The sequence below is a fragment of the Gavialis gangeticus genome, unplaced genomic scaffold (assembly GCF_001723915.1).
Source record: "Gavialis gangeticus isolate Ggan-Ray unplaced genomic scaffold, GavGan_comp1, whole genome shotgun sequence".
Taxonomy (NCBI): Eukaryota; Metazoa; Chordata; order Crocodylia; family Gavialidae; genus Gavialis; species Gavialis gangeticus.
Window position 1 is genome coordinate 19458773 of NW_017729009.1, and position 25599 is coordinate 19484371.

The 25599-nt window shown below is 43.5% G+C and overlaps 1 protein-coding gene across 2 annotated transcripts in view; it reads left to right on the forward strand.

Annotated features, from left to right (window-relative positions):
• The window catches only part of PMEPA1 (prostate transmembrane protein, androgen induced 1), a 77800-nt gene extending 52687 nt beyond the window's left edge, over positions 1-25113 (forward strand). The window contains exons 2-4 of one of the 2 annotated variants that reach the window (XM_019510193.1): positions 16708-16862; positions 22922-22975; positions 23064-25113. In XM_019510193.1, coding sequence (XP_019365738.1) covers positions 16708-16862; positions 22922-22975; positions 23064-23612 — 758 coding nt within the window. In that variant the 3' untranslated portion in view covers positions 23613-25113. The remainder of the gene's footprint in view (positions 1-16707; positions 16863-22921; positions 22976-23063) is intronic. The other variant, XM_019510194.1, reaches the window with a different exon arrangement.
• Positions 25114-25599: the final 486 nt, after the last annotated feature.

The window sequence follows — 25599 nt, forward strand, 5'->3', positions numbered from 1 at the left end:
CCCCCCCCCCCCCCCATCCTGATTTACCTTTGATTGGGTGGCCATTTTAACCTGATCTAAAGTCCCCGAATGTCTGCACTTAGCCGTAGAGCTCTCTGAGTGCCAGAGGGGACCTTGTAAAAGTTGTTTTTCTTTTAGCAACCTTATTCTATAAATACTAAGTCTCAGGTTCTGCAATAAACCATAGATATTCCCAGAAGAAGGATTTTTTTCCCCCCAAGCTATCAGCTCAAATTCTTGTCCTTCTATTGACTCCAGCAGATTTTGTATCAGGGCACTTCCGTCAGCTGTGGGTGGAATGGGGCGAGGGGGAATAAGTGCAGCTGGACTTAAAGCAAGGTGGGAGTTTGTTTTCCTAGTGCTCCCTGTCCTAAACCATCCGTGTTTAATTCTTACACTGTCTTGTAACTTCGTACTCCCCTACTGAAGGAATTTCTTCTAGCAAGTCACTGGCATCACAGTTGCCAACGCTCTGCTCTTTGTTAATCATTTCGGAGAGAAAAGATGACTTAGCTGAAAGATTTGCTGACTGTATGTCTAAAGTCTGTGCAGCTCCACGCATTGTCATGTAGATTTTTTTTCTTCTCAGTCTCTGGCAGCCGTGGCTTTGAACCAGACTCCCATTCTTGAGATCTGCATTCACACTACCTTGGGACAACCCTCTCTGTATCAGTGGGAGCGCTGGTGTAACTGGGATGCGGCATTGTTTCTAGGGCAAAAATCAAAGCAGCTCTACATGAAACTATTTTGCAGACATCCAAGCCCTTTCTGATTAGGCATACCCATTGCAGAGGGTGTGAAATGGGGGTGATAGCCCAGCCTTCTGTGGGAAATCACAGCTCCAGGCCCTGGCATGTCTGTGACTCGGAGGAGATGACACTTTTGCCATTCCAATGAACAAAGAAAATGAACTATATTAAAGCATAATTATAGCTGGAGAAGCAGTACTGTGAATATAACCTTTTGGCATTTAACCGGGCTATATTTCTTGACAAATGAGTTCCTTCTCCATCTAGCTCCCTTTACTAGTCATAGGGCAATTGTTATTCCTTAGCCCACATGCTACAGTTTTCAGTCTAGGGTTAGTAAATCATATGGGGGGAGGTCTGCCTTGTACGTTATAACCAGCCCTATTGATGCATCATTTATCAACATGCATCATAACCAACCCTGTTGATACGTCTGTGAAGTGTATTAATGACACCTGAAGAACCAAATTCCCATAGCTGTGTAGTGCTGGATGTAACTGTGGGTCTGAGTCTTACCTGATTTTATATCCCATATTGCCAGGGTTGGGAATAAGCCTTTCAAAGTTCTGGGGTATTTCTCCTAGATAAACCAAATCCAGTGAGATGAGCTTTGTCTGCTGTATTTCTTTTTCTTAATGCCTCCTTGCATGTCTCGTAGGCATAGCTGATGCATACATCCTGTTTAAACACTACCGGTGTTGCTTGGGAAGCAGAAGGAATATGCACAGTAACAACATGAAGCCAGGCTTGATGCTTCGTTTTTTCTAACTGTGATCACCTTCCAATGGGCTGGTGACCAAAGGCTACTGCAATCTTTCACCTTTGTTCTCCTCTGCACCAGCTCTGGAAGCCAGTACATTGGAGTCTTCCTAGCTGGTAAAATTTGGGATGGGGCAGTGGCTTCTGTTACGTGCCAGGTTGTCAGCCCTCTGGATTTTGGCTGTTTGCAGGGGACTGTTTTGGTTCTCGCTTCGGCTTGAAGGAGAGCAGCTCTGAATTCCTTGTAACAGAACAGCTCCGCCTGGTGAAGCAGGAAGATACAAGGCTGCTGTGCCAGGGGAATCCTTTCCAGGCCTTTTATGCTCCTTTGGGGGTAGAGCCAGGGAAGTGGCTGGTGTGGGAACTAACCCTCGGATTGTCCTCCGAATATTCAGGTTGCCACAGCAAGTCAGGAAGGCAAGCATTACCCCTCAAAAAAGCCCCAACCACATTCCTAGAAGTGGCATTTGTTCAGATGCTCTCCTCTGGTTCAAGTTCTCTTGTTTCCTCTGGAGAAACTGGGCTTCAAGATCTCTGTAATTGTACAGGGAACTGGAGTAGTACCCAGTTGAGCTGTCTGCTTCTGTTATGCATCCTCGAGGGTGAGGGCTTCAGAAGAAGTGTCCTTTCTAAACTGTCCCCAGGGCTCTCTTCTTTCTAAAACTTAGGCTACATCTTACCCCTTGCTTACCTAGCTTGGCTACTGGGAGAAAAATAGCTGAACATCAGCCCCCAAGTACATAGCTGGTTCAGGGATGGTAATCTGGGCCACTGCAGACTGCCTATGCTAGACAGTTTTAAACCATTTCAGGTACAGCTGTGTAGGTTGCAATTGTTCGAATGCGGTTGCAGAATAGACATGCCTCGAGGTACTGGCAGCATCAAATGGAGGTAGGACATCACCTGACATTGCTAATAAAGCTCTTTGGCAGACTTTTCTGGTTCTTCTCTACTTGCTGCTAGTGTAGTGTACCAACCTTTGTAAAGCAAAAGACTCACGGTAATGTCTGTGCAGACCCCAACTGTTCTGGCACGCAGGGTGCTGGTTGGTGGTAAGCTGCTTGTGGCAAGAACTGAGAAAAAGTCCCTACATACACACACATCTTCCAGACGAGGTGGAATTAACTAGATGAATTATTAAAAAATCAGCACCTGGCAGAGTGGGACTGTTGTCCTTAATAGTGCTGAGCTGTTCTCATGCGATTCAGTAGCTGGACGCACTTCAAAGCTGCATGGATGATAGTCTGACTGTATCTGGCTAGGCCTGTCAGCCAGCTAACCCAAGGCAATAGACCGTGTCTCCTTTCTACCTCTCAATACTTAGGCCCTGATTTTGATGCTTTCTGAGCACCAGTGAGTTAAGCTGGAGGCTTGGGTACATAAGCATTGCTGAGAATCAGGCCCATGGGGTATATCCAAGGCAACAAGTCTTCGGGCCTGAGGCTGCTGTGCATCACTCTCATGGTGTCTGGCTAGATCATACCTTACTAGCTTGTTCTTAAGGCATGTACATTTGCCAAGGTTTCTTTCTTAAGGTAGGGAAAATAGGCAAGGTCCTTGGGAAAGCTGGCCAAAATGGGTGCTCTACTACAGTATATTTATAAAAATCATTCAAATGCCTGTATATTGAAAAGCATTTCTTACATCAGATGTGGGATGTAAGGTTCCCTCAACCATATTTTAAGAGCTGCTTTTTCATTTGGGGTGTTTTGAAGCCTTGAGGGTCGCTACCCAACCTTTCTCCCAGCTGTTGGTGATAGTTCAGTACTCTCTATGCCTTTGGTTTCCCTCTTGGCAACCCATCAAATACGTGACTTTAGAAATCAGAAATGGGGGTGGAAGCTGTCTTGAAGACTCAGTGGTCCAATGGTTCATGGAGGGATCAAACATCACTTTAAACAAGTCTTATTTTTATTTCCCCCTCTCTCCCCTCTCTGTCAATGGCTTTGGAGTCTTCATATCTGAATTGTCCTAATAGTCCAAACCTTGCCCTTCTCTGGGTTTATTTCCTTCACCTCAGTTTCCACACAACTGATGCTGCCATGCAGGCCTGTAAAGAGTCTGCTCAAGCAAAAGATGCCCGTAAGCAAGGACAGCACAGAGGGATTAGAAAAATGGGGATGAAAATAGAAACAAGAACTGTGTACATCACCACAGCATTTTACTTCGAGTGTCACGCTGCCAGGGCTGCTCTTTGGAAGTTGAAGGTGCTAATGGAAAATCAGAGAAACAGTGCATGATGAAAGTGCTCATCTTGGATTTGTGAACCTCTTTACTAATTTATCCACTAAATTGTGTCTAGTCTGGAAGATCTTCCTGTATGTAGGGACTTTCTCAAATAGGAAAAAATCCATCCTTGCACACGCACACCCCACCCCCAGTGACCCTCCTCCTTATATATATATATAAATAAAAAAAAAAAAAGAGGGTTGCTGTGGGGCACGCACACCACAGCAACCCTCCTCTTTTTTTAGATATATAAAAGAAGGTTGCTGTGGGGCATGTGTGTGTACACACACGCATGCGCGCTCCCCCCCAGGAGCACGCACACACCCCAGCAACCCTCCTCCTTTATATACATACACAGTCTTATTGTGGTCAATATTTCATTTAGGATTTTATAAGCTTCAAATGACACCCCTCATGTTCAGAGTTTTGCTGAAAACTTGTATTAACTGAGGAGGGCACAATGAGTGTTGGTTAACAGGAAAGGTACCACCCAATCAGAATGCTATTGTTTATGCAAATTTTCCTACTGATTGGAGGCCACGTTTCATACTGGCCTGTTTAAATTCTGGTAGAAGTAACTGCTTTCCCGTCTTTTTTTATTCACCATGCAAATCACATTCATCAAGTGAGACTCCATAAGTAACAGCAAACCCTGTACAAGGAGTCTTGCACAGTGAGGAGGGCAGTGTGCCACATCATGGTTGAAGAAGAACTTGGGAGATGGAAAGCCCAGATCCTGTCCCTATCTCTGGCCTTGTGCAGGCATTTAGTTTCTCTTGGCAGTCAGTCATTGTTCTCCCAGGAGAAACCACAGATGTACAGATGTTCAGCCTTTTTCTTCCCAGAGTAAAAATGGCCACTTCAGGAGAAAAATAACCTGGGTACAACCTGGGTTAAATCACTTCCAGGAGCGTAAACGTCTGTACCTGCTGACAGCCCGTGGTCAGCCTGTACTATCTGAGTTAGCCACTTAGGGCTGCCCTGTGCACTGCTGTCATCTTTTGCCAGATAGACTAAGGGGGCCTGCGCAGCATGCTGGGATGTGTGCCCAGGGCTGTGCCCTGGCTGCAGCATCAGCACCGCAAGCTCTTCACTCTTCAAGGCCTCAGCATTCAAATATCTGTACATGTGGCTCTTGAGTAAGTTTTTTTTGTTTTTTTGTTTTTTTTTCTCCTTATGCGAGAACAGGTTGTGTAAGGAGAAAAAAAGGTTATATAAATGTGTGTATGCAGCCTGAACCACTGTCTCTTGAGGAGATGTTGGGAAAGTCTTGCTATGACTCAGTTGCCCAGTTTGCCTCCAAATAATGCATTTCATAGGAAGATCTTAAAGGACTTCAATGCCTGTCCAACTCTGCATACGTCTTCTGCACACCTGGGAAACTGAGTCATAGCAAGGGTCATAGCAGAGAGCTATGTAGAAATTTTCAGTTCAGTATTCCTGAGCGTGCTTGCAGCCTATACACAATCTTTTTTTTTTTTTTTTTGGGACTACCGGGTAAGATTTGGGAAAAGGCTGAAAAAACTGCTCAGCCCTGGAACCATCTCACTGTGCCTAAAAGTGACATCTCCCATGACAAGCCATGCTGCACCAGCTAATTTTGCTTGGCTTTGGTGGAGGGCCTAAACAAAAACTGTTGATTTGCCCACTCCCCCACAAGCAACCATGTGTATCTTATTAATTCACACTTTTTTACAACTCTTAACCATAAAAAGTGGGCTGTCTCTCTCTCTTGCATTGTGATAACAAATGAGGAGATGCCGTCTGGTTAAAATACTGTTCAAGGCACGTTGCTTTTGGCTTCTGCTGTGAGGTAGGAAGGACCGGGCAGCACTTGCATGCAGTTGACCTTAGTTTTCATCTCAGTGAAGTGCCAGCACCGTGTCCCCACTAGCGCTGCATAGCACTAATGCACATGAGTTAGCTTTTACTAAAAAGAGCTGTAGCTTCTTCTGTTCCCTTCAGTGGCTAGTATAATCATCACCAGCATTTTGTGCCAGTCCTCCTGTATTTGTAATCAGCTGAGGTGGTAATGGAGAACTTCAGGCAGAACCTCCGGCAGTTTGCTGGGAATAGGATGTTAAAAGTTGGCTAGGATTAAAGCCCATCGGTTTAGATGGTTTTTCATTGCTTGACGGTGAACATCCTCAAACTGATCACTACGAAGAAAAGTTCTTAGTGCACATCTTCCAAGAATCATTTTGATTTTTACAGGGATGTTGTTCAAGTTCGTATAAGAGGTGGCTGCATCGTGCTGAATTTCTCTCAATCTTCCCATAACCGTTTGTACTGGCTTTGAGCGTTGCTAGTCGAGCAAAAGCAGTCTTCCCTTCCACCCGGCAAAAATTGTTCGTTGGTATCCCAGGGTGGTTAGACAGAGAAGATTTTTGAAGTATATTAAGCAAATTCAAAACCAAAGACAAATGTGTAGTACTCGAACAAAAAGATTTGGCCATGTCATTGGATGCCTGGGGCCTCTTTCTCTGAAAAGTTTGCCAAATTTCTTGAGCTTTTAAAATCGGAAGAAGTGCCCTATTAGCAGTGGAAATCAGCCTGTGGGAGAGGTTCAGCTTTTTTGTACATCTGATTTGCAAAACAGCGAACTTAACCAGGAAGGAAAATTGAAATGAGGTCCAGATGCCTAGCAGCTTTATCTCCCTCCTGTAGCTCTGAATTTCATCTCTGGCTGGAGCTGCGCACTCCTTTTCTGCCCAGTAAGAGTCGTTATCACTTCTGCCGAATTCCTCTCAATGAGTAACGTGGCTAAAGGAAAGAAAGAAAATGTACTTTTTGGCAAGGTGAGGTGGTGACTAAAATGCTGTGGGAGAGAAGTTTCTGCTGAATCTTGAAACTTTTAAAATAATGAAAGAAGTGTTTTCTTATCGCTCTCCTTCCCCCCCCTCCCCTTTAATCTCCTGAATTCTTATTCGCTTCCTTTTTCTCTTTCTTCTCCCCTCCACTCCCCCTGCTTAGTAATCTAATTCATTTTGGTTTATAGATTAGCAGTGGGCCCCTACGTAGTTTAATCTGCAACTCCTTTCCATTATAAACATAGTTTTGGCCTGGCCTCTAAAGTGTGGCATTGACAAAACTGGGGTAATTAAAAAATAAAATTCCACTTTGTAGAGAGGACCTGCTGCACTGACTCACTTCCTGCGTTCACCTCGTCACCCAGGACTTTTGTCCCCCTTTCTGTATTACTCAGCTGTAACTTTTTATGTAGGCCTGCCCTAGCCGTCTGAGGGTGAGACAAAGACAGGAGCTTGCCTGGAGATGGAAGGATGCTGTGATGCTTGAAAGGGGGAGTTTTTGAGAGGAAACCAGCAGATCAGGTACTAGGCCAGATTGTGTCCTCAAGCCATCTCCAGGGAGGCTTGTTTCGTGGGGACTTGCCCCAGTTTTCACCTGGGACAGGGGCGCTCTCGTCTTGGGAATGATTTGTCCCTCTTCCCATCTGCTTTTTACATGGAGTCAGCTTTATGCAGAAGCCTTTCTGGGGAAGGTGAAGAATGAATAGGTTGAAGAGCATGTGGGGGGGAGTATATTTGACCATAGGATGTATTCTGTGTAGGCAGCACATCCTCTCCCTAGGATTCCAGCAGGCCTTCAGGGTCACCTGGCAGGGCAGCTCTGCTGGATCCATACTGCCAAGGAGTAGGAGTACCAGGACCAGAGCAGATGTGGATGTCAAGGCCTCAATCGTTTGTACAGTCACCTTGCCACAGCCCCAGAGAAGCAAGAGACCTGGGAGTAGAGCAGATTCAACCCTCGCCTCCAAAATCCCTCCTCTCAAGGATGATTGGTGGGGAGGGGGAAAATCTCCTGGAGATTTGCTTCTCCGGTGCCCCATCTTTGCCACTGCTGCGTGAATCAGACACAGGGTGCAGACATATATATACACGTTCAATTGCATCTTGATCCTGGTGGCAGACTTCTTCTTTATGAACAGTGAACTTTCCGAAATGGTCCACCACTCGGATGCTTCTGTGTAGTGGTCTCATGGCCAACCAGAGTCACAGGTGGGGAGAGGGGCCCATTGTTCTCCGAGTTGGCTTGTGTGCACGTCCAAAAGAAAACCAAAAGCTGCCTGAAAAGACAGTAAAGCTAAGAGAACTCCCCACTTTCACCCATAATCGGCTCCAGCTGAGAGGAAAGCCGCATGGTTTTACGGACAGCCGAGATGGAAATGTGCATCTCTAACTTTTTTTGTTAAGTGATAAAAGCCCATTTAATTTTTGTTTAGTGTAGGTGGGAGGGTTCATTTTAATAACACAAGGAGGCAGTTTCTCTGGAAAGTAAAATCTCCAGTTAATCTGCAAAGCCTCTAAAAATTCTCCGTTTTGAAGATGACAATGCTAAAAATTACCCATTGACTCCATTTTCAGTTTGCTCCTGGGACATGGGCAGGCTTGAGGATTTGCCAGAGCACAGCATCTTAGCATTCCTCTGGACTCAGCCTGCCTTTCCCCAAGCCCCAAATAGTAATACTTAACTATTTCAAAGGGGTTAGATTCATACCTTCTAGGGTTGGAAGGGACCTCAGTGGGCCATCTAGTCTGATCCCCTGCCCCTGGCAGGCAAGAAAAGGGTCACCAAACCTGGGGTCATGTGAACCCAGCCAGGTGCCTGTCCAGTCTCCTCTTGAAGACCCCCAAGGATGGGCGAGCACCACCTCCCTTGGAAGCCTGTAAGAAGCAAGAAGGCCAGTGTTCTCAAAGGTCTCTGGAAACACTGTAAGGAACAGTCATTAATGGGGGGAGGAAGAGTTGTGCATGTGTGACACCCATACACACCCACAGTCAATGACTTCTGTATGCACAAAATTGCATGGTCTGTCCTGAGTGTGGCTGAGAGTCAATATGTGGGGTCCCTTCAAATATGGGCTTGCTTGACTCTGTTGCCACACATCCCAGCTTCTCAGAGCTCATGGAGCAAGGGAAAAATCGTGTTTCAGATGCTTTCTTCAAAATGGTGGTGTCCTGTGAAGACCATAGTGAGGGCTGAATGTCCACTGGTTCCGAGGCTTAATCTGGGTGCCACCTGGAAGTTCAGATTCCCATCCCATCCCTTCCGTGTTGGGAATCTTTGGAAAAAATATGGTTTCTTGGAAGGTGCCTGGTGCTTGTGAATTGGAAATGGTATATGAAATATTTTCCAGTTACAGCACAGTTTACCATAGAAAGCATGGTCTGTATATCCTTTATCAAGTGCAGCTGTAAGCAAACTAAGCCAATATAGTTGCATTATCTCCCAAGTAATTTTTATTTTTCGCCTTTACTGCATGATACATAATTCCAATACATATGACTAAAGCTTACAGATAGTAACAGAATTGTTCTGACTTGCAGCTGCAAATTGCATCCAACTGAAAGCAAAGGTCTTATTGGAAAAGACCCTCCGGAAAACCATTCGGTACAGATTGGTTGTACAACAAATCACAGATTGTACTGCTGGTTTAGTTCAGCAAAATACACCATGTTACCCCTACTCGTGTGGAGTATTTGTGTCTGTAAGTAAATGGCTCGCTGTCCACAAAGAAAAATCCTAACAAAGTTAATTGGTAGATATTCTGTACATTGCAATAATTGCAAAATAAGGAAATGCACAGTAAATGCATCACAGCATAAAATATCCTGTGGCAATTCTAGTTATGCTTCAAAGCTGAGCCTTGCTATGTCTTCGCAAAGAGAAATACCCATTGATAGTAGCATGAGTATCAATGCAAATCACTGTCTCTGTTTTTCTCCATTTTAAACTAATATGAAACCTTTTGTGTCTGAAATGCTCAATGGACGCAGAATTCAACTACTCCCAGTTCCTATCAGAAAGTTATTCCTTTCAGTGTCTGATTCAATTTGATTTTAAATTCTAAAGAACAGGTCTTCATTCAGATGAAGAGGGAACCTTGGCTTGGGTGCTCTTGGAGTCTCAATAAATGAAACGGCATGCCTGTCGAAAGTCGTTTCACGGGAGCTGCCGGTCAGAATGACAATGAGCTTTCCTTTGCCTTGTCACATTGGCAGCAACTGCTAACCAGATTAGATTTTCATAAATTTCAGACACTTTTAATCCCTAATACCTTAGTGGGCAGCCAGCAGTCCAGGCATGAGCAAGTTTGCATGCGTTTGTTTTTAACCAGGAGGTGAAGCAAAGTGACATTGCTGCTCTTAGCTTATTTTTAATAGATTGTTCAGCGGAAATGTCTGTCTTCTACCACACCTGAAGTTTGCAGGGCAAAAGGCCATAAGGTGTATTGCCAAAGGACTGTGCCTAGCTTGCTTACAGCCTTAGAAATTCAACATAGCTATAATTGTCTGTACTACTTTGATCGGAGGAATACTGATTTCAAGGGGAATGGCTACAGTCTCTCTCCTTTTCTTTTTTTCATAGTCCAGCAGCTTTGGGAGACACTGAAGGCTCCTATATTTAAATAGCAATGTTGTCTAGACAGAAAAGTCAGAAAATCTGGTTGCCTTACACAAATGCAGTGTCTGAACCTCTTAGTTTGAAATGTACTTGGGAGTAAACATTATGCTAAATTAAATTAGTGTGACCTTACTTTGCATTTTAAAAACTGAATTTGTCCAGCTTGTAAAGCCTAGTGCATGTATAACACCTCCCTGGGGGAAAATTACAGAGAGAAATGGAATGAGAGCTCTTCTAATTGAAAAGTGACAATGGCTAGGAAACCAAATACAAACTATACTGTTTTTGTTTTGTTTCTTTTAAATTAAGATACTAGTGGAATTATAAATTACATGCTTTCTAGTTTTGATTTTTCTTTCCCCAAAGACCCTTTTGTGTATAGTGGTCGAATTGCACAGGTATAATAAGTCACTAAAGTTTTGAATTTCTTTAAGATCTTTATTTATTAGTTTTCATTACTAGATAACATTTTACAATGAATATCTTGCTTTCCAGTGTGGGTTCTCACTGATATTTTTTTTCAAAAAAACAAAAACAAAAAAAACACCCTCATGAATGTTAAAAGGGAAGGAAAGCTGGTATAAATCTTGATGCCTGGAGTCTTTGAAGCTTGAAAAGAGCAGATCGTGGTTGGGGGGTGGTGTTAATTTGTTTTATTTTTTCCAAAGGCCAGGTCTGGTGATATCCATGTTCTTGCTGAAATGGTACAGTTAGCTCACCTCCAAATTTGTCTCATTTACTAGCTCATATGCTCACTTCAGACTGGGATTTAAGGGGCAGAATTAGACTAACAGGAACTCCCTACCCTGAGCTGCTGCTTAATGTTCCACCATTGCACTCCATTGGGTGCAACCCCACAAGTAGCAGCTATCATAAAAGCATTCATGTATGACCCTTGTGGTCCTTGGCAACTGAAAGTTGCAGATGCATCATCTACACTAGGCATGCAGTGGTAGGAAATCTTGGTTTTGGTGGGGGGGGGGGGTTTAAAGAGCTCAGCATAGACACGTCCTTATAGCTAGCACTGGCTGAGAAGCATAATCATCACCATTCAGGCTCTTTTTTATGTTACTAAAATCTACAGTAAGTGTTACAGTGATACTTCCATGTTTGTGAGTCATTTACTTCCCCCTTCAAAAAAAAATAAATGATTCAAAGTGTTCAGGTATAGATAAGAAAAAGGAGGAGTTAAATTGGTTGGGTGTTGTTGGTTACTTTGAAATGTTGCAGAAAGCTCATAAAAATGCTAAATTTGCAAATGAATCCCTCCTTCAAATGAGGAGATTGAAGTTGTGCTTCTGTTTATGATGTTACGTATGCTTTTTTTCTCACTCACTTTTAAACACTGCACCTGGTGCTCAAACTAAATTACAACTCTAAACAACCTAACTTTGAATCAAAGGGGGTTAGCAGTGGAATCAAAGTAGTGGTGTGTTGATGCAGAACCATGCAATAAATCTTATAACCTCATCTGACAACTTTTGTCTCACTTGGGTCTACTCCTGATATTCCAAGCCAGCTCCAAGTTGCCTCTGAAAGAAAGAGGGGGAGGAGAAGGAAAAACCTCATCTGAAATTAGTGTTTCTTTTGTTCTAGTAATCACATTAATATTGTCACATTAATAGCTTTTTTGCAGCTATTAAGCCAGCCTCTGTGCCAGTCTAGATAATGTCTGCTGCTGGACGAGGAACCAATTCCAAGGCTGTTGATATGACCCTGATCCTTGTATCATTCACACTCTTCTCAGTGAGGGAACCCAGTCCTTTTGTTTCTTGCATGTGTGCACATGCGTGTGTGTGTAAAAGCTAGTTTTTTTAATGTCCTGCAAAATGATTTAAAATATCTTTTTCTTTTCCTCTTAAGGTTGGTCTCATTGGGTGCCCATAGACATTCAGGGAGGCTGCTCCAGCGTGCTGTAATTAAAGTGGATTAATCGAGTCTGCTGGAGCGCAGCCAGTCTCCGTGTCTTGTGTACCAGCATCCCAGTGCTTCAAAATGGTAGCAGGAGCATTTGAACTAAAAACTGTTGGAGCTGGTCTAATTAAAGCCCCCATGCACCCCCACCCTTGGAGCAGGTGTAAAAACACTCCTAGTTTACTAAGACACCTGTCTTTGCAGGTAAAGATATATGAAAACCACTCCCATACAGCAGTTTGCACCAACAAAATTCCTGAAACAGTTTAGCAAGTTTTAGCTAATTGTCTGTCACTGATGGGTGAGAACTTTCCTTTGTAACCAGCTAGCCTTGCTTCTCTTTTAGCATTTCTCTCTGAATCTTCCTACAGTGGCCAAGAGCATATGTTACACTTTCAGGGGCAAAATTGACTCACCTTCTTAAATCCCAGGTTTTTGTAACTGCTGCAGCAAATGGCATGTTCCAGTACGTGGGATGGCTGTTCATCCAGCTTGCGGTCTCTGCTACCAGTGGGTGCGTGGGGTAAGGGGGTTCATCATTCTGAAGCTGAAATAATCTGTACCGTGTTTCAGAGAGCTGTGAATGCAGCTGCTGAGTAACTTGGGCACCTTGACAGGGGCAGGGCGTGCAGAAAGGGAATGTACTGCAGCAGTGCCCTAGTGAGACTGTGCCAAGCAGTGGTTATAGAAGAAACGTGACCATCGCTGGGGCAATGCCATGAAAGCCTGAAGCTTTCCTGTCGGAGTGGCGACCAGGGCTGCAGTGGGTGTGCCTCTATCACGATGATAATTGTTTGACTTTAGCAGACTTCTAAATTAGCTCACAGCAAACTCCTGTGAACCCCAATGCACATAGTCTTTGACACTGCACAGGCATGTTCTGAATGCAGCATCTCCACCCTATCCAATTAGCTTGAGACTTATTTGCAAACCACTTTTCCACCTGAGTAACAAAACCAGGTTCCTCTCCAGACTTCACGTGCTTGGAGTCGCTGTACAGGGCACTGCGTGGGGGGTGCGTCTGTGTACTGCGTAGGTGATGCTGTCTGCAGGTAAATACATTTTACTGAGTTTCTGACTTTGCCTAATGGGAATGGGATTCTGTGAAGTCAGTGAAAGGGGCTGTTATAATATGCTACTGCCTCATCTAGGCCAACCACCATATGCAAAGTGAACTGGAGCTCCCACTGTGAGGTCCATCTCTCTGAAGAGCGGCTGTTTGCAACAAGACTCCTCTTCTGAACGAGTATCTCGGGGGAATCTTCTTTTTAAAGGGGCATCAAGTTTCTCAGTGGCTGGAAGATCACAACAGCCCTGTTAGGAAACCGAATCGCTCACCCCATACAGCCCGCCGGTCTGCAAATCTGTACTTCCTTGTAGCGCGGGCTAGCCCAAATGCAGGTCTCCTGCAGCCTGAATGCATAGAGGGTGACTGTGGGGAAACCCATCCGTCCCCTGCAGGCAGACGCTTAGAAATGTGCCTAGTAAAACAAAACCAAAAGAAAAAAATAAAAAAAAAAAATGCCCGTGCGTCTGTATAAACCCCCCTCCTCCCCACTCTTCCCCCTTGTCAGGCAAGGCTGAGGCCCTGCGAGGTGCGGTGCGTGAGAGGACTGTCAAATGCCGTCTGCCGTAACTCCACCCTCGAGGCTGCCTGCCTGTCTGCCAAAATGCTTAGAGCTGTCTAGGAAGCACCGAAGCATGCCCAGGGCGCTCGCAGTTAACACAAGGACAAGGGGATTGTCTCCTTGTCAGGGTTCCTGTTACCTTTAACCTCTCATGGTTGGGAGGAAACAAAAGGGCCCTGCGTAATGGTTTAAAGGCTCTCATCCTTTTGGTCATGCAGGGAGACTTGCTACAAAGGGCCCTTGAATTTTAATAGCAAATATTTAAATGAGACCGAGGGCCTGTGTGACTGCTTCCCTTCATGGCATTGTGTGGCTTTTTGACATGTATCTCATTGAGGTAGAAAGTGCAGAGCTGCCTTTTCTTTGGAGTGGATTTAAAGACCTCTGTTTATTGCAGGCCCCCAAACAATCCCCGATGATAGGCTGCGGCTCTGAATGTGGGTGTCAGGAACAATATGCGTACTGTATGTTCCCCATTCAATTGAGAGTATTACATTTAGATTATTGAGACTTTGAAAGGCTCGGGGGGGGGGGAGAGAACGCTCTTGGGCTGTTGCTGGGTAAATCTCTCCACCCATCGCCTCTCCAGCCTCTTTCCTCCCATTAAAAATAAGAGGCTCACGCTCTGGATTCCTGAATTCGCAGACGTTTGAAATGAAGGTGGGGGAGGGATGGGAGGGGAGCACTGCAAATGTAAGACGCACGCTTTTTTTTTCTAGAGAGTCCATACTTTAATCCTCCTCCCCGAAGTTGCTTTTTAAAAGAGGACAAAAATGAAGGGGGATTTGTAAGACTTTCGCCCCCACTCTTTAAATCCTTCAGAGGGGGAGATGCACTGGTTTTGTCCTTCAGTGGGACTTGCTGGTTTAATGTCTCCTTGTACTGCTAGCTCCACCCTATTAATTCCAGCAGGGGCCCTTGGCTCATCATCCTGCAGCTTAAAGAGGCAAAAGACATATCTGCATGCTGTGCCCATCACTGTGGTGTCTGGACGCCGTGTCTGCTTTACAGTGAAGATCCTGTGCTTCCCTTTTAGGAACCTGGTGACCTTACCTTTGACCTGAGCTAAACTTGCTCTCTATCACTGTGCATGCTTTTATGGGCTGATTTCCATGCACTCCCACCACATGCGCACACTCACTTGCCTCCCTCCACTCCAGAAGTGACTGCGTTTTCAGTGGCACTGTCGGCATATATGGAGTCCAGCCCTGAACAGACTTGCATGTATCATAGTTGCAGTGTTTTAAAGATGGTCCTGAGACTTTTGAGGTTGTGGGCATAATTGGGACTAGTGTTTGGGGCTTCTTTGGGTTGGAAGGTGCTACGGGAAAGGTAGTATGAAGACTGGTCCAGAGGCAGAGATAGCTGCAGCTGCTGCCTAGCAGAATTTACTCCAAGGTAACCAGCAAGGATTGCACCTGGACTGTTTTTCCTTGATGTTTTATATGCTTTTGCTGGCACTTTCCTCCTGGCAGCTGGCAGTTGTGAAACTCTCAAAAAAAAAAAAAAATCTGCCTGATTCAGCAGAACCCACCCTATCCAATGTGAATGCTACTGCCATTCTGCCTTTTTTAGGTGCTTACATTTTAATGCAAATTGCAGCACCTGGAATCGCTAAGAACACAGCTTTTTCAAGTCTGCTCTTTTCAGTAGCTTTTGTCTCAGAGAAAATCATGAGTATTATTGGCTTTGTCAGTCCTCTTTTCTTTCCCCTGCAATGGCTCGTGCCTTTACAGATATTCCAAATTATCCCTGAGGTTCCCACTGCCAAGGTGGCACAGACACGAACACGCCATGCCCTATAGCATAGGTGAGCATCTGCGTTCCACGGGCAGTGGAAGTAATTTCTTGGCCAGCTGTTGGGAAGCAGAGACTGGATCCCCAAAGTAGCTCTGCCTGGATGCCAAATTCATTGTCTGAGCTAGGAACGTATAGGCACATCTATCAAGTTATTATGTGCTGTTTTTCATATCCAGTTTTCTCCATCTAATTGCACACTTTCAAAATGAAGTATGGGGAGCTGCTGTCTTAGCATCTAGGAGTCGGCCCCTGCCAGCCACTGTCCTGCTTGTTTGGAGGGCTTTCTTGGGTTTTTTCCTGTAACAGTCCTTTGTGCCAGTTCAGTCCATTCAAGCTGCCACTGTCAGCTTGGTAAACTGAGCACTACATTGAATTACTTCTGTCTTCAGACGTGGGAGGAGTTGCAATCAGCATAGACTGAGGACGTCTGTCTTCTCATTGAACAGCTGTGCGTTGTGGCAGAGTTCATGGTCTTAGAGAGGGAATTTGGCTGGTAGCTGGGACTGGGAGTCGGGAACAGACCACAGAACTGCAGACTCTCTGCACTGTCTTGAGTGGGTGGCTCCTTTTGCTTCCTGTGCCTCTGTTAGCATCTCCATGAAATGGGGATAACTCTCTTCTGATTCACAGGGGTGTCAAGGCTTAATTTAATCCCAAACCCTCTGGTGTACAGAGGTTCAGTAAAAGTTAAGTGAACTGCAAGATTGAACTCGGTGGTGTTTGTTTGTTTTAAATTCTAATTAAGACCAGAAATACTTTCTGCATGGTTCCACAAAGTGGGCCAAAGCGGCATTCAGTACAGAAATCTTTCATTTGCAGAGTGGTTTGTGGAGGCAGGAAACACATTTCTGGTACAGGTAAGCCAGACCTGAAGCTTTTAGAGAGATTTTTTTGGGCAACTTTTTTGTGTTGGGGTCCTACCCTTGAAGCTCAAGTTAATCAATTTTAAACATTTGAGCATAGCTTAGAATCTTTGTAGATCATGTCTCAGGCCTCTTATTCCTTGGCACAGGTCATTTCCATTGTTCTATGTTGCCTAACTGAAAGCATGTGGAAACCTTGTGCGTCTGAGAGCCTTAAACATCTGTGGATGTAGCTGTGCAATTCCACGGGCTTCACAGTCAAACTCACTCCCGTGTTTCTTGTACTATATTCCTCTGCTTTGCAAGATGGTTGAAAATGTCTCTCTACCTCTCTTACAGCGGAGTTGGAGTTTGTACAGATAATCATTATCGTGGTGGTGATGATGGTGATGGTGGTGGTGATCACGTGTCTGCTGAACCACTACAAACTCTCTGCACGATCCTTCATCAGCCGGCACAGCCAAGGGAGAAGAAGAGATGAGAACCTGTCATCAGTAAGTATCTCCAATAATTCCTCCACATCTGTCTGTCTCCCTCTCTGGGCCCAGTGTTTGCCACCTGATGAGATGCTTGTGAATTGTTGCCTGAATCCTTAGGAATCCAAATTCCTACCTGAATTTGCCTAACTAGTAGAGTCTATATGTCTCCCCCCCCCAAGCATTATGAGCAGGCACCTTCAGGATAGTTAAACCTTCATGCATGAGATGGTTGGGGTCTGTGTAGAAACTTCCAGTTGGCATGCTGTGCGTTAAGAGAAATGCTGCAACCATTTTGTGCTCTCTGTCCATCACAAATGCAGCTACAGGTGCCTGCATTGTACTGGTGTCCTGATACAAACACTGCTAAAAGGGATGCTGGGAAGAATATTCTTATGTCCCTCGTTTTCTGAAATCACTAGATGCAAGCAGTCATCTGGGAGTTTAAATATGTTAACTTTCATAATTCCAAATTACAGCACCTCTCTGGGTACCATATTCCTAGCAAGCCCCACACTGCGCTACAGTTTAGAAGGGAAGGTGCATATCTCCCTAGGTATCTTCTAGCATTCTCTAGTGGTGGCAAAATGTCTCAACAGTGGAAGGTGCAATGGTTTTGTGCCATTCCCGTAATATAGAATAGGTCTGTCTTGCAAGAAAAGTTCTCCCTGAAATAATGCCTGTGATGCTCATGAAGACATTTTTAATGAAGCAGGAAGTTTAAAGCCCAGGGAAAGAAATGCTCTTCTATTAATTGTGTTGCTGACACCAATTCAATCAAAAGCCACTCCAGCAAAGTAACAGATGTTGCTTAATGCTCTGATCCTGTGGGGAAGAGCACAGTTTAAGAACCTGTAGCCAACAAATCCAATCTTCATGTTTCTGTTTATTGGAATCACCTTTCAGGCCAGGAATATCTTGTCTTTGCCAATTATCTTTCCTGCTGAAGGATCCCAAGGCTCTTTCATAGCCAGGCTGCCTCGCATCAGCCGCAATGTAGAGCCGGACAGTTTGGGACAGGAAGTGAAAAGGAGGAATACTGCACACATTTGCAACTGCACAGGAATTTGCCTAGGAATGAAATAAAAAATGAATGCCCCTCCATTCACTGATGTGAACCGGAAGTTGCTCTTTTCCAATTCATGGGCTTCTACTTGAATACAAATTCGCTCATTTTGTCAAACATGGAGCACCATTTCCATGCCTCAAATAAAGTGATCCCTTTAGACGTAGGCAACCTAATGGACAAAGCAGTGAGTTTTAAAGTCAGAGCTGCAATACCTCTCATGCCCATGTGGGCAGGAGCATGGTATTCAGATGACAGTCCACTCTTCTGTTCATGTGCAGAATTGCACAGACTGTCCCCCTCATCCCATGGATGGTCTTTCATTTTGGCACAAAACACATAGGGGCAGTTGAGGTCCCTTGACTTTCATGCCAAAATGAGACAGCCTCTCAGGAGGAAGAATTGTAAAAATACTCAGTTCAGTTAAACACCCCTTTGTTTAGTCTGATGCAGACTGCATCTCTGAGGGACTAAGAGTGAGCACCATGAACAGTCACTTGTTTAAACAGGCAACAGGATCAAACTACTTTGGACTGGCGTGATAATCATTTGACGTTAAAATATTTCACAAAAATATTGGGATCAGGCTTGAACTTCTAACTTGTATGCAGATCCCCTTTGAAGTCTAAAAAAGATGTAAATGGTGAGGGCAATCTGATTGGATCCAATGATGTGTTTTGGGGTGACCTTAAGCTTTCTGGTTTAGCCCAGTTTGACCCTGAACCATTCTCCCCCCTGCCACCCCCCTGACTTTTCAACTTGGCCCTGAAGCTTAAAAAAAAATCCCCTTTGCCCAGCTGTCATGACTTCTACTTCAGATGTTTTCATGTCAGAAGTTAAGATAGGCTTTCATGAAAGGTTTACCTGCGGTGCACTCTGTTTTAAGCTAAACCCCTGGAGAGGCACTGAGTCCTGGTCTGTCTCCAATCTGAGGCTGCTGTACCACTTTGCATGTAGAGGCTCAGACGCAGAAGTCTGCAAGGCTCTGCTTTCTTCTTGTGGTATGCCTGTACCCCTCATTGAGAGCATCCTGCAAACCAGAATACTAGTCTCCAGTTACCTGCATTCTTGGCGGCTCAGTAGAAATGGATTTCCTGTGGTTAGGCAGTGTAAAATCAAGAACATCTCCTGGCAGATTTTACAGTACACCAGTTCAATACTGTGTGGATTGTGTATAAATACTTTCAAAGCCTGTTTGACTTTACCATAGAAGGAATAGCTTTGTAACCCAAATTAGCTCCATAGATCAAACACTCCTGTATCTTTTTATTTTTAATTATGGATTATGTCTTCAGTTTTCAGCCTCCCTTTTTTCCCTTTCTTTTTACCCCAGAGGAAAGGGTGGTTGTTTTTTTTTTCCTTTTTATTTTCTTTTTCCCCATTTTCTTAAATAGAGTGTAATTAAGTCTCAGACACACTTTAGTTAGTGGCCTGCTGGGTGCTCTCCTAGAAGGACAGAAAAGCCCCCTAGCGTGCTGAACAGGAAGCTCATTACATGAGGATCAGTCATCTCAAAGCTCTTAAAGGTGGCTCATTTTAAATTCAGCACAGTGTGATTTATTTTTATAGAAAACAATATTCCAATAGAAATGACTCCCTGCCATCTCCATGCATTCTCAGTGTTGAACTAGATATTGGTTTGCGCAATCCACTGAACTTTTACTGAGCCTTAAAATAAATAAATAAAAGCAAATATTGCTGTGGTGTTGTGAGCAGAGATGTGCATATACTCTCGGTTCCCGGAAACTGGAAAGTGCCTTTTCCCTAGCAGAGTCCTAGAGCTCTAGTAGTCCCCCTTTTTATTTCCCTCCTGCTCTTATGGCTTAAAAATTGTAAGTAAAAAAGAAAAAGCCTTACTGTTTTCCCAGAGAAGATTTTAATGTGAGCAATACTAACATGATGGGGTTTTTTATTCCCTTTTCTCCCTTGCTGCTAAAACTCCTTTTCCTGTAAAGATCCTTTCACTTATTCAAAATCTGACCATCTCTGGAGGAGGAAGTGTTGACTCCCTCCCCACCGCCCCCACCAGCAGGGATAGATAAAAACTTAATCAGAAATGGAAACCCTACTCCCTCCTGATGCCCAAAACCAAAGAGCCAGAGACCAGTCTTAGGGACTGAGATCTTGCTATTTTTGCTATTTATTTCTGCACATAAGATGCATGAAGACTGTCCTGATAAGCAACTGTATTACATTCTATTGAATAGATTTTTTTAATATATTTTTTGGCGAGTTATTGTCAGTGTTGCCAGCTTCTGGAATTCTTTTTATACCTGCTTGATTTGATTTGTTTTTTCCCCCTGAAATCCAGTTATACGAATACTTTTATTTTAAGTGAAAACTCAGCTTCTGGTGTAAACAGCAGGTCTGTAGACCCAGTGGCTATGCAGATAAGCTTGAAAAAACATGAACCCTAGTACCCAGAAATCAAAGGTGAATTAAAATAAAAAGCTTCAGATGTCTTGTCTGAAAAATCCCTGATCTCCTGGGGATTTTTGTCTAATGATGTTGAAGGTCAGCAGTGCTGCAGTCTCTTAGCCAGGGTGCAGGTGCTTAAAACAGGGAAATCACGGCTAATGTTTTGTCCTACAAACTTGCTACTCTCCTTGGATTTAGAGGAGAAGTGCAAGCCACTGCTCAGGCATCATGGCAATGACTGCTGCACATGGCCCCAGGCCTGCAGGCACTCGCACATGTGCTGAATTCCAATGGGACAAGCCAAGTGTATAGCTAGGCTTGCCAGATCCAGGTGTAAAAGCCTATGTGGAATAGATAAGAACCAAAATCCCAGATCAAACTACTTCAGAGTCAGGAACAAAAGTTGATAAATCTTCTGACCATCCTCAGATTCTTGCCAGTTCTATTTTAACAAAGTTTCTGATCTTCTATTTAATCTTGGGCTCTGTCTGCTTATTATTATTATTATTATTATTATTATTATTATTATTTCTATTGCAGTAGCATGTGGAAGCCCTAGTCCTAAGTCAGGACCCATTGATATGAGGTGCTGTGTATACATGGAACAAAACAGCAAGGGGGTTTCTGCCCCAAAGTGCTTTCTGTGCAGGGGGGTAAGGCTTTGGAGAAGCTTTGAAAGTAATTTAATTCACTTGCCAGTGTTCATTGTCCCCATTTAGAAATGGCCTTCTAAAGTAGCCAACTGAAAATGGGATTCAGAGGTGTTGCCTCTTCATTATGGAAAGTGTTGGTCTTTCTGCTATGCTGCAGCTGCCCCCATGGAAGGAGGCTGACATCACTCCAGGGGAAATGAAAAAGCAGATGGGATGTTGCAACAGCACTGCCCACTGCTAAATTAAATATAAAACATCTAGCATAAGGCAGCGAGGCACTCGCTGCTCAGGAAGTCTGCCATGAGGACATTGCAGAGTAAACACTCACTCCCCTGCCCATTGATTTGGATTTCTTTTGACTGAGGTAACTAACTGTAATCAAGCTACCTCAAAGCTACCGTATATACATAAAAGAAACAATCCTTTTGTTTGATCATTGGACTTACATGTGTGGGTAGAGGAGAAATTTTGATCTTTGATGCAGAGGCGGTAGCTGGGCAAGCTCTGTGTCCTGAGTAGGCTCATCCTGCCTAGGCTGAGGACATTTGCTGCAGCACTGATTAGCAGTGGAAACTTTTTTGCTGCAGTTGGTGGCCACTTTGTATTTTGGGGGCGGGGAGGGTTAATCAAGAATATTCTTTATAGGCTTCAGTTTTTTGTAAGCAGAAAAATCCAGGTGGAATTTGATTAATCAATTACTGCTCGTTTAAAAAGTTGCATGTGAAGGACACAACTTCCCCATAAAATACAGTCCTCGTATTGCTCGCAACTGCCAAAGATATCGACTGAATGGAAGAGCCGGTTGAAAACTAACCCCGCAGCTCCATTAACCTCAACTCTACAGTATTCCGTTATCATAATACTTAACCTCTAGCATTTCAAGGAGAGGTTCCCAAAAAAACTGCAGAGAAGTGAAAAGAATCTGGGCCAACTCATTTCCATATAAATCACTGAGTTTTTTTGTTCCACTAGTAACAGAACTGCCTTGAGGTTTGTGAGCAGAAACTGAGCTTCAAAAACAAGCACCTGATTGCATTCTCTGGGTATCTGTTATCACATGCAGCGCCACAAACTACATTTCCCCCACTTAAAACTGGGAAAAGTAAAGCAAAGGACAGGGCAAGGGAACACAATTGGAGTTTAACCGCCTGTTGTTTTTCAAGATCTTAATGCATCTTGGGTGTCTTCGTTAGAGTGTCCAAGTTAATTAGAATGTTTCCATTTCATCCCTTTGCATGAGTCGGCTATAGGTGCTGTGCATATATGAGCAATGATATAACTGGCTGACCTTGTTTTGTGTATAGACCAAGCAGCTGATTAGGACAGTAAGGCTGGCTATAGACCTGAATATCACAGCTCCATTTTCCCACAGTATATTTTGTGCCCTAGTACATATAAATAGAGGGAAGTGACACCTGGACCAGCCTAACACTAAATGACTTCTTGCTCTTCAGGTGTTGGTGTCATATTCAGAAAGCATTATGGGCTAACCCTCAGTTACTCTGTCAGAGATAATAAATGTATGGGTTTATATTATAGTTGCATGGCTTTTTCACGCAGAGCATGTGGGCTTCTGTCTGGGCACGTTGTACTTTAATGCATCGGCTGGAATTGGGTGGTGAAAATAAAACTGCCACAGGGGATGATGAATGGAAGTGTGTGAAATTGGTATTATTTTGATTGTCTAATCAGTAAGTGAATTTTTGTTAATACAGAGATAGATGGTAGAAAATCACGAAGCAGGTATGAATGTTGGCTATCTTAAGACGTAGGGACTTACTGTGTGCTCATGTAAATGCAGCAGCACTGTGCGGAGCAACCATAGATTTACAGCTGCTGGCTAAAAATGTAATCGGACGAGGTCTCTGTCAAATGTTGTGGTTTCTAGACTGGCTGATCATGAATGATTCTCAACCCTTCTCCTATTCTTTCCACTGTAGGAAGGAAGCCTGTGGCCTTCAGAAAGCACAGTGTCAGGAAATGGAATAACAGAGGTGAGGGCAGTGTTGGTGTTGACTGGGTTGTGGGTAAGGACTCGCGCACAAGCATTTTGAAACTCGTGGTCTCTCCCTTTCTCTTCAGCAGCAAATCTACACTCCGAGACCCAGCGACAGACTAGCAGTTCCATCCTTTTTGCAGAGGGACCGTTTTAACAGATTCCAGCCAACATACCCCTATATGCAGCATGAGATCGACCTCCCGCCCACCATCTCGCTGTCGGATGGAGAGGAGCCTCCCCCTTACCAGGGACCCTGCACGCTACAACTCCGAGATCCAGAGCAGCAAATGGAACTCAACAGAGAATCAGTCCGAGCCCCCCCCAACAGAACCATCTTCGACAGTGACTTGATAGATAACTCAGTATATGGAGGGCCCTGCCCTCCCAGCAGTAACTCTGGCATCAGTGCAACCTGCTATGGAAGCAATGGTAGAATGGAAGGACCGCCACCGACGTACAGTGAGGTGATAGGTCACTATCCTGGATCTACGTTTTACCAGCACCAGCAGAACAACAATGGGATGCCCTCGATACTAGAGGGTAGCAGACTGCAGCCTTCACAAATCAATGGCCTTGAGAGCACAACTGCGTGGAACAAAGATAAAGAGAAGCAAAAAGGGCACCCCTTTTAAAACAAAATCAAGCGCAAAAGAAAATAAAACACTCTGCACTTCTCATTTAAAGAAAAGAGAGAGAGAGAAAGGGAGAGAGTTGGGAAGATGAGCAAAGAATAAAAAGCCCTTCCCCATCTCTCTGTGTATAAATATTTCCTTGTAATGTCTGGTCTGAATGCACAAGCCAAGAAAGCTTGCAAAAACATTTCTTTATTGAGCTGTCTAGAAGTTTAAAAAAGGAAAAAGAATCAACTGTAGTCCTTCATTTTTGTTTCTAGTTGAGCTGTGTGTGAGTGTGCGCGCGCGCGTGTGCGCGCTTTTTTGTTTTGTTTTTGTTTTTGATTATTTCACTTAACTTTAAAGAGGAAAATATTTGCACAAAAACGTTTTGTTTAAAGATCTGCAATATATATATATAAATATATATTAAAATAAGAGAAACTGTATGTGTGAGGAGCAGGAGTATTTTTGTATTAGAAGAGACCTATTCAAAACAAAAAAAAGTTTTGTTGTTTTCTGAACTAGAAGAAAAATGGCAATTTTTTGAGTGCCAACTCAAAAAGTGTGTATTACATTGTAAAAAAAAAAAGAAAAAAACCCTAAAAAAAAGAAAAAAAAACAAAAAAAAATCAAAAGCAGGGGTTTAGTTATTTATATAAATGTTGAAATTTTGCACTATTTTTTAATATAAATATGTCAGTGCTTGTGTTGGTCAAAGCCTCTATCATGTCTACCACAAAACTGTTAAGGGATTAATATGTCAACATGGAGAACAAACTAGCTGGAAAGGGGTGGAAATTCCTAAAATTAAAGTAAACAGCCCTGTGAGGAACCTTGTAAGAGAGACTGCATCTTCTGAAACCTTTGATTTCCATATTCACTGAGCATTACCCATCTAGTTCAATCAGCTAATGGGTAGTTTAATGACAGTCATGGTCTTATACATTCCCTACAAAACAAGAGGAATTTGTGTGTATGTTTGTATGTTATCACTTAGGATTATCATAGTAAAAAAAAAAAAAATTCTCAGTGCTTCTGTGAATCAAAGAAAGAGAACAACTTAGCAGAAGCAAACACAATTTACTTGATTTTTTTGATGAGCTCTAATTCTTTTTGGGAGCGGGTGAGAATAAACTTCTGTCTCTGAAGGAAAACAAAGTGATTTTCTTCATTTGTTTCTTTGTACATTGAGCTGCAGGGCCTGGTGTTGACATCAAGGATGTTTTCAAATGGGAGTAAATGGTGATATACCAGAAACCTGCCTTTAAGATGGGTTTTTAAATGTTACTGAAAATACGAGGCAAACAATCTGCAGCTTGTGCAAATCATCTTCATGTTATATGAACCACCGCAACTTTTATTGGGATGAAGAGTGCAGTCCTATTGCCCAACTACCTGCAGTTCTTCTAGGCTGCCTCTGGTTGTTTATTTTATTTCTTTTCTTTTTCTAGCTAAAGAGGCATAAAGTCCAATAGATGGAAAGGAGTATGCTCCTGTGATATATTAAGTAAAGGCTAAAGAAATATGCTTAATGCTTTAGAAGCAAAACCCTTTACCTCTTCTGAAGATTTCTTCATTCAAAACAGCACCAATCCCTCGTGCCCACATGGCAAGGTTCAACCCCACCCCGTCAGAATCATGGGATGTCACGTCTTTTTTTTAATTTATCTTTGTTTCATGAGCATTTTGTCTTACTACGCTATTGTTTACATTTTTATATTGTGTAGATATCTGGTAGCTGTTTTACCCTTGGGGTGAATTTGTATGTGAAAGAGAGTGAGAGAGTGAGAAGTTTGAGAGAGAGAAAACAAAAGGGAAAAATTGTTCTCACTACCTTGTGCAGATATTACTAGCTTGGCAACACTTCTCCATTTGCTGGGAGAGGATTTCTCCAAATGTGAGGACGGGTCAGATGGGGAGAGGGAGGGGGGGAACCTCAATGAGTGAAGATTTTCACAAAGTGTAACTTCATTTTCTGCAGGATGCTAACTAGTAGAGTAACATA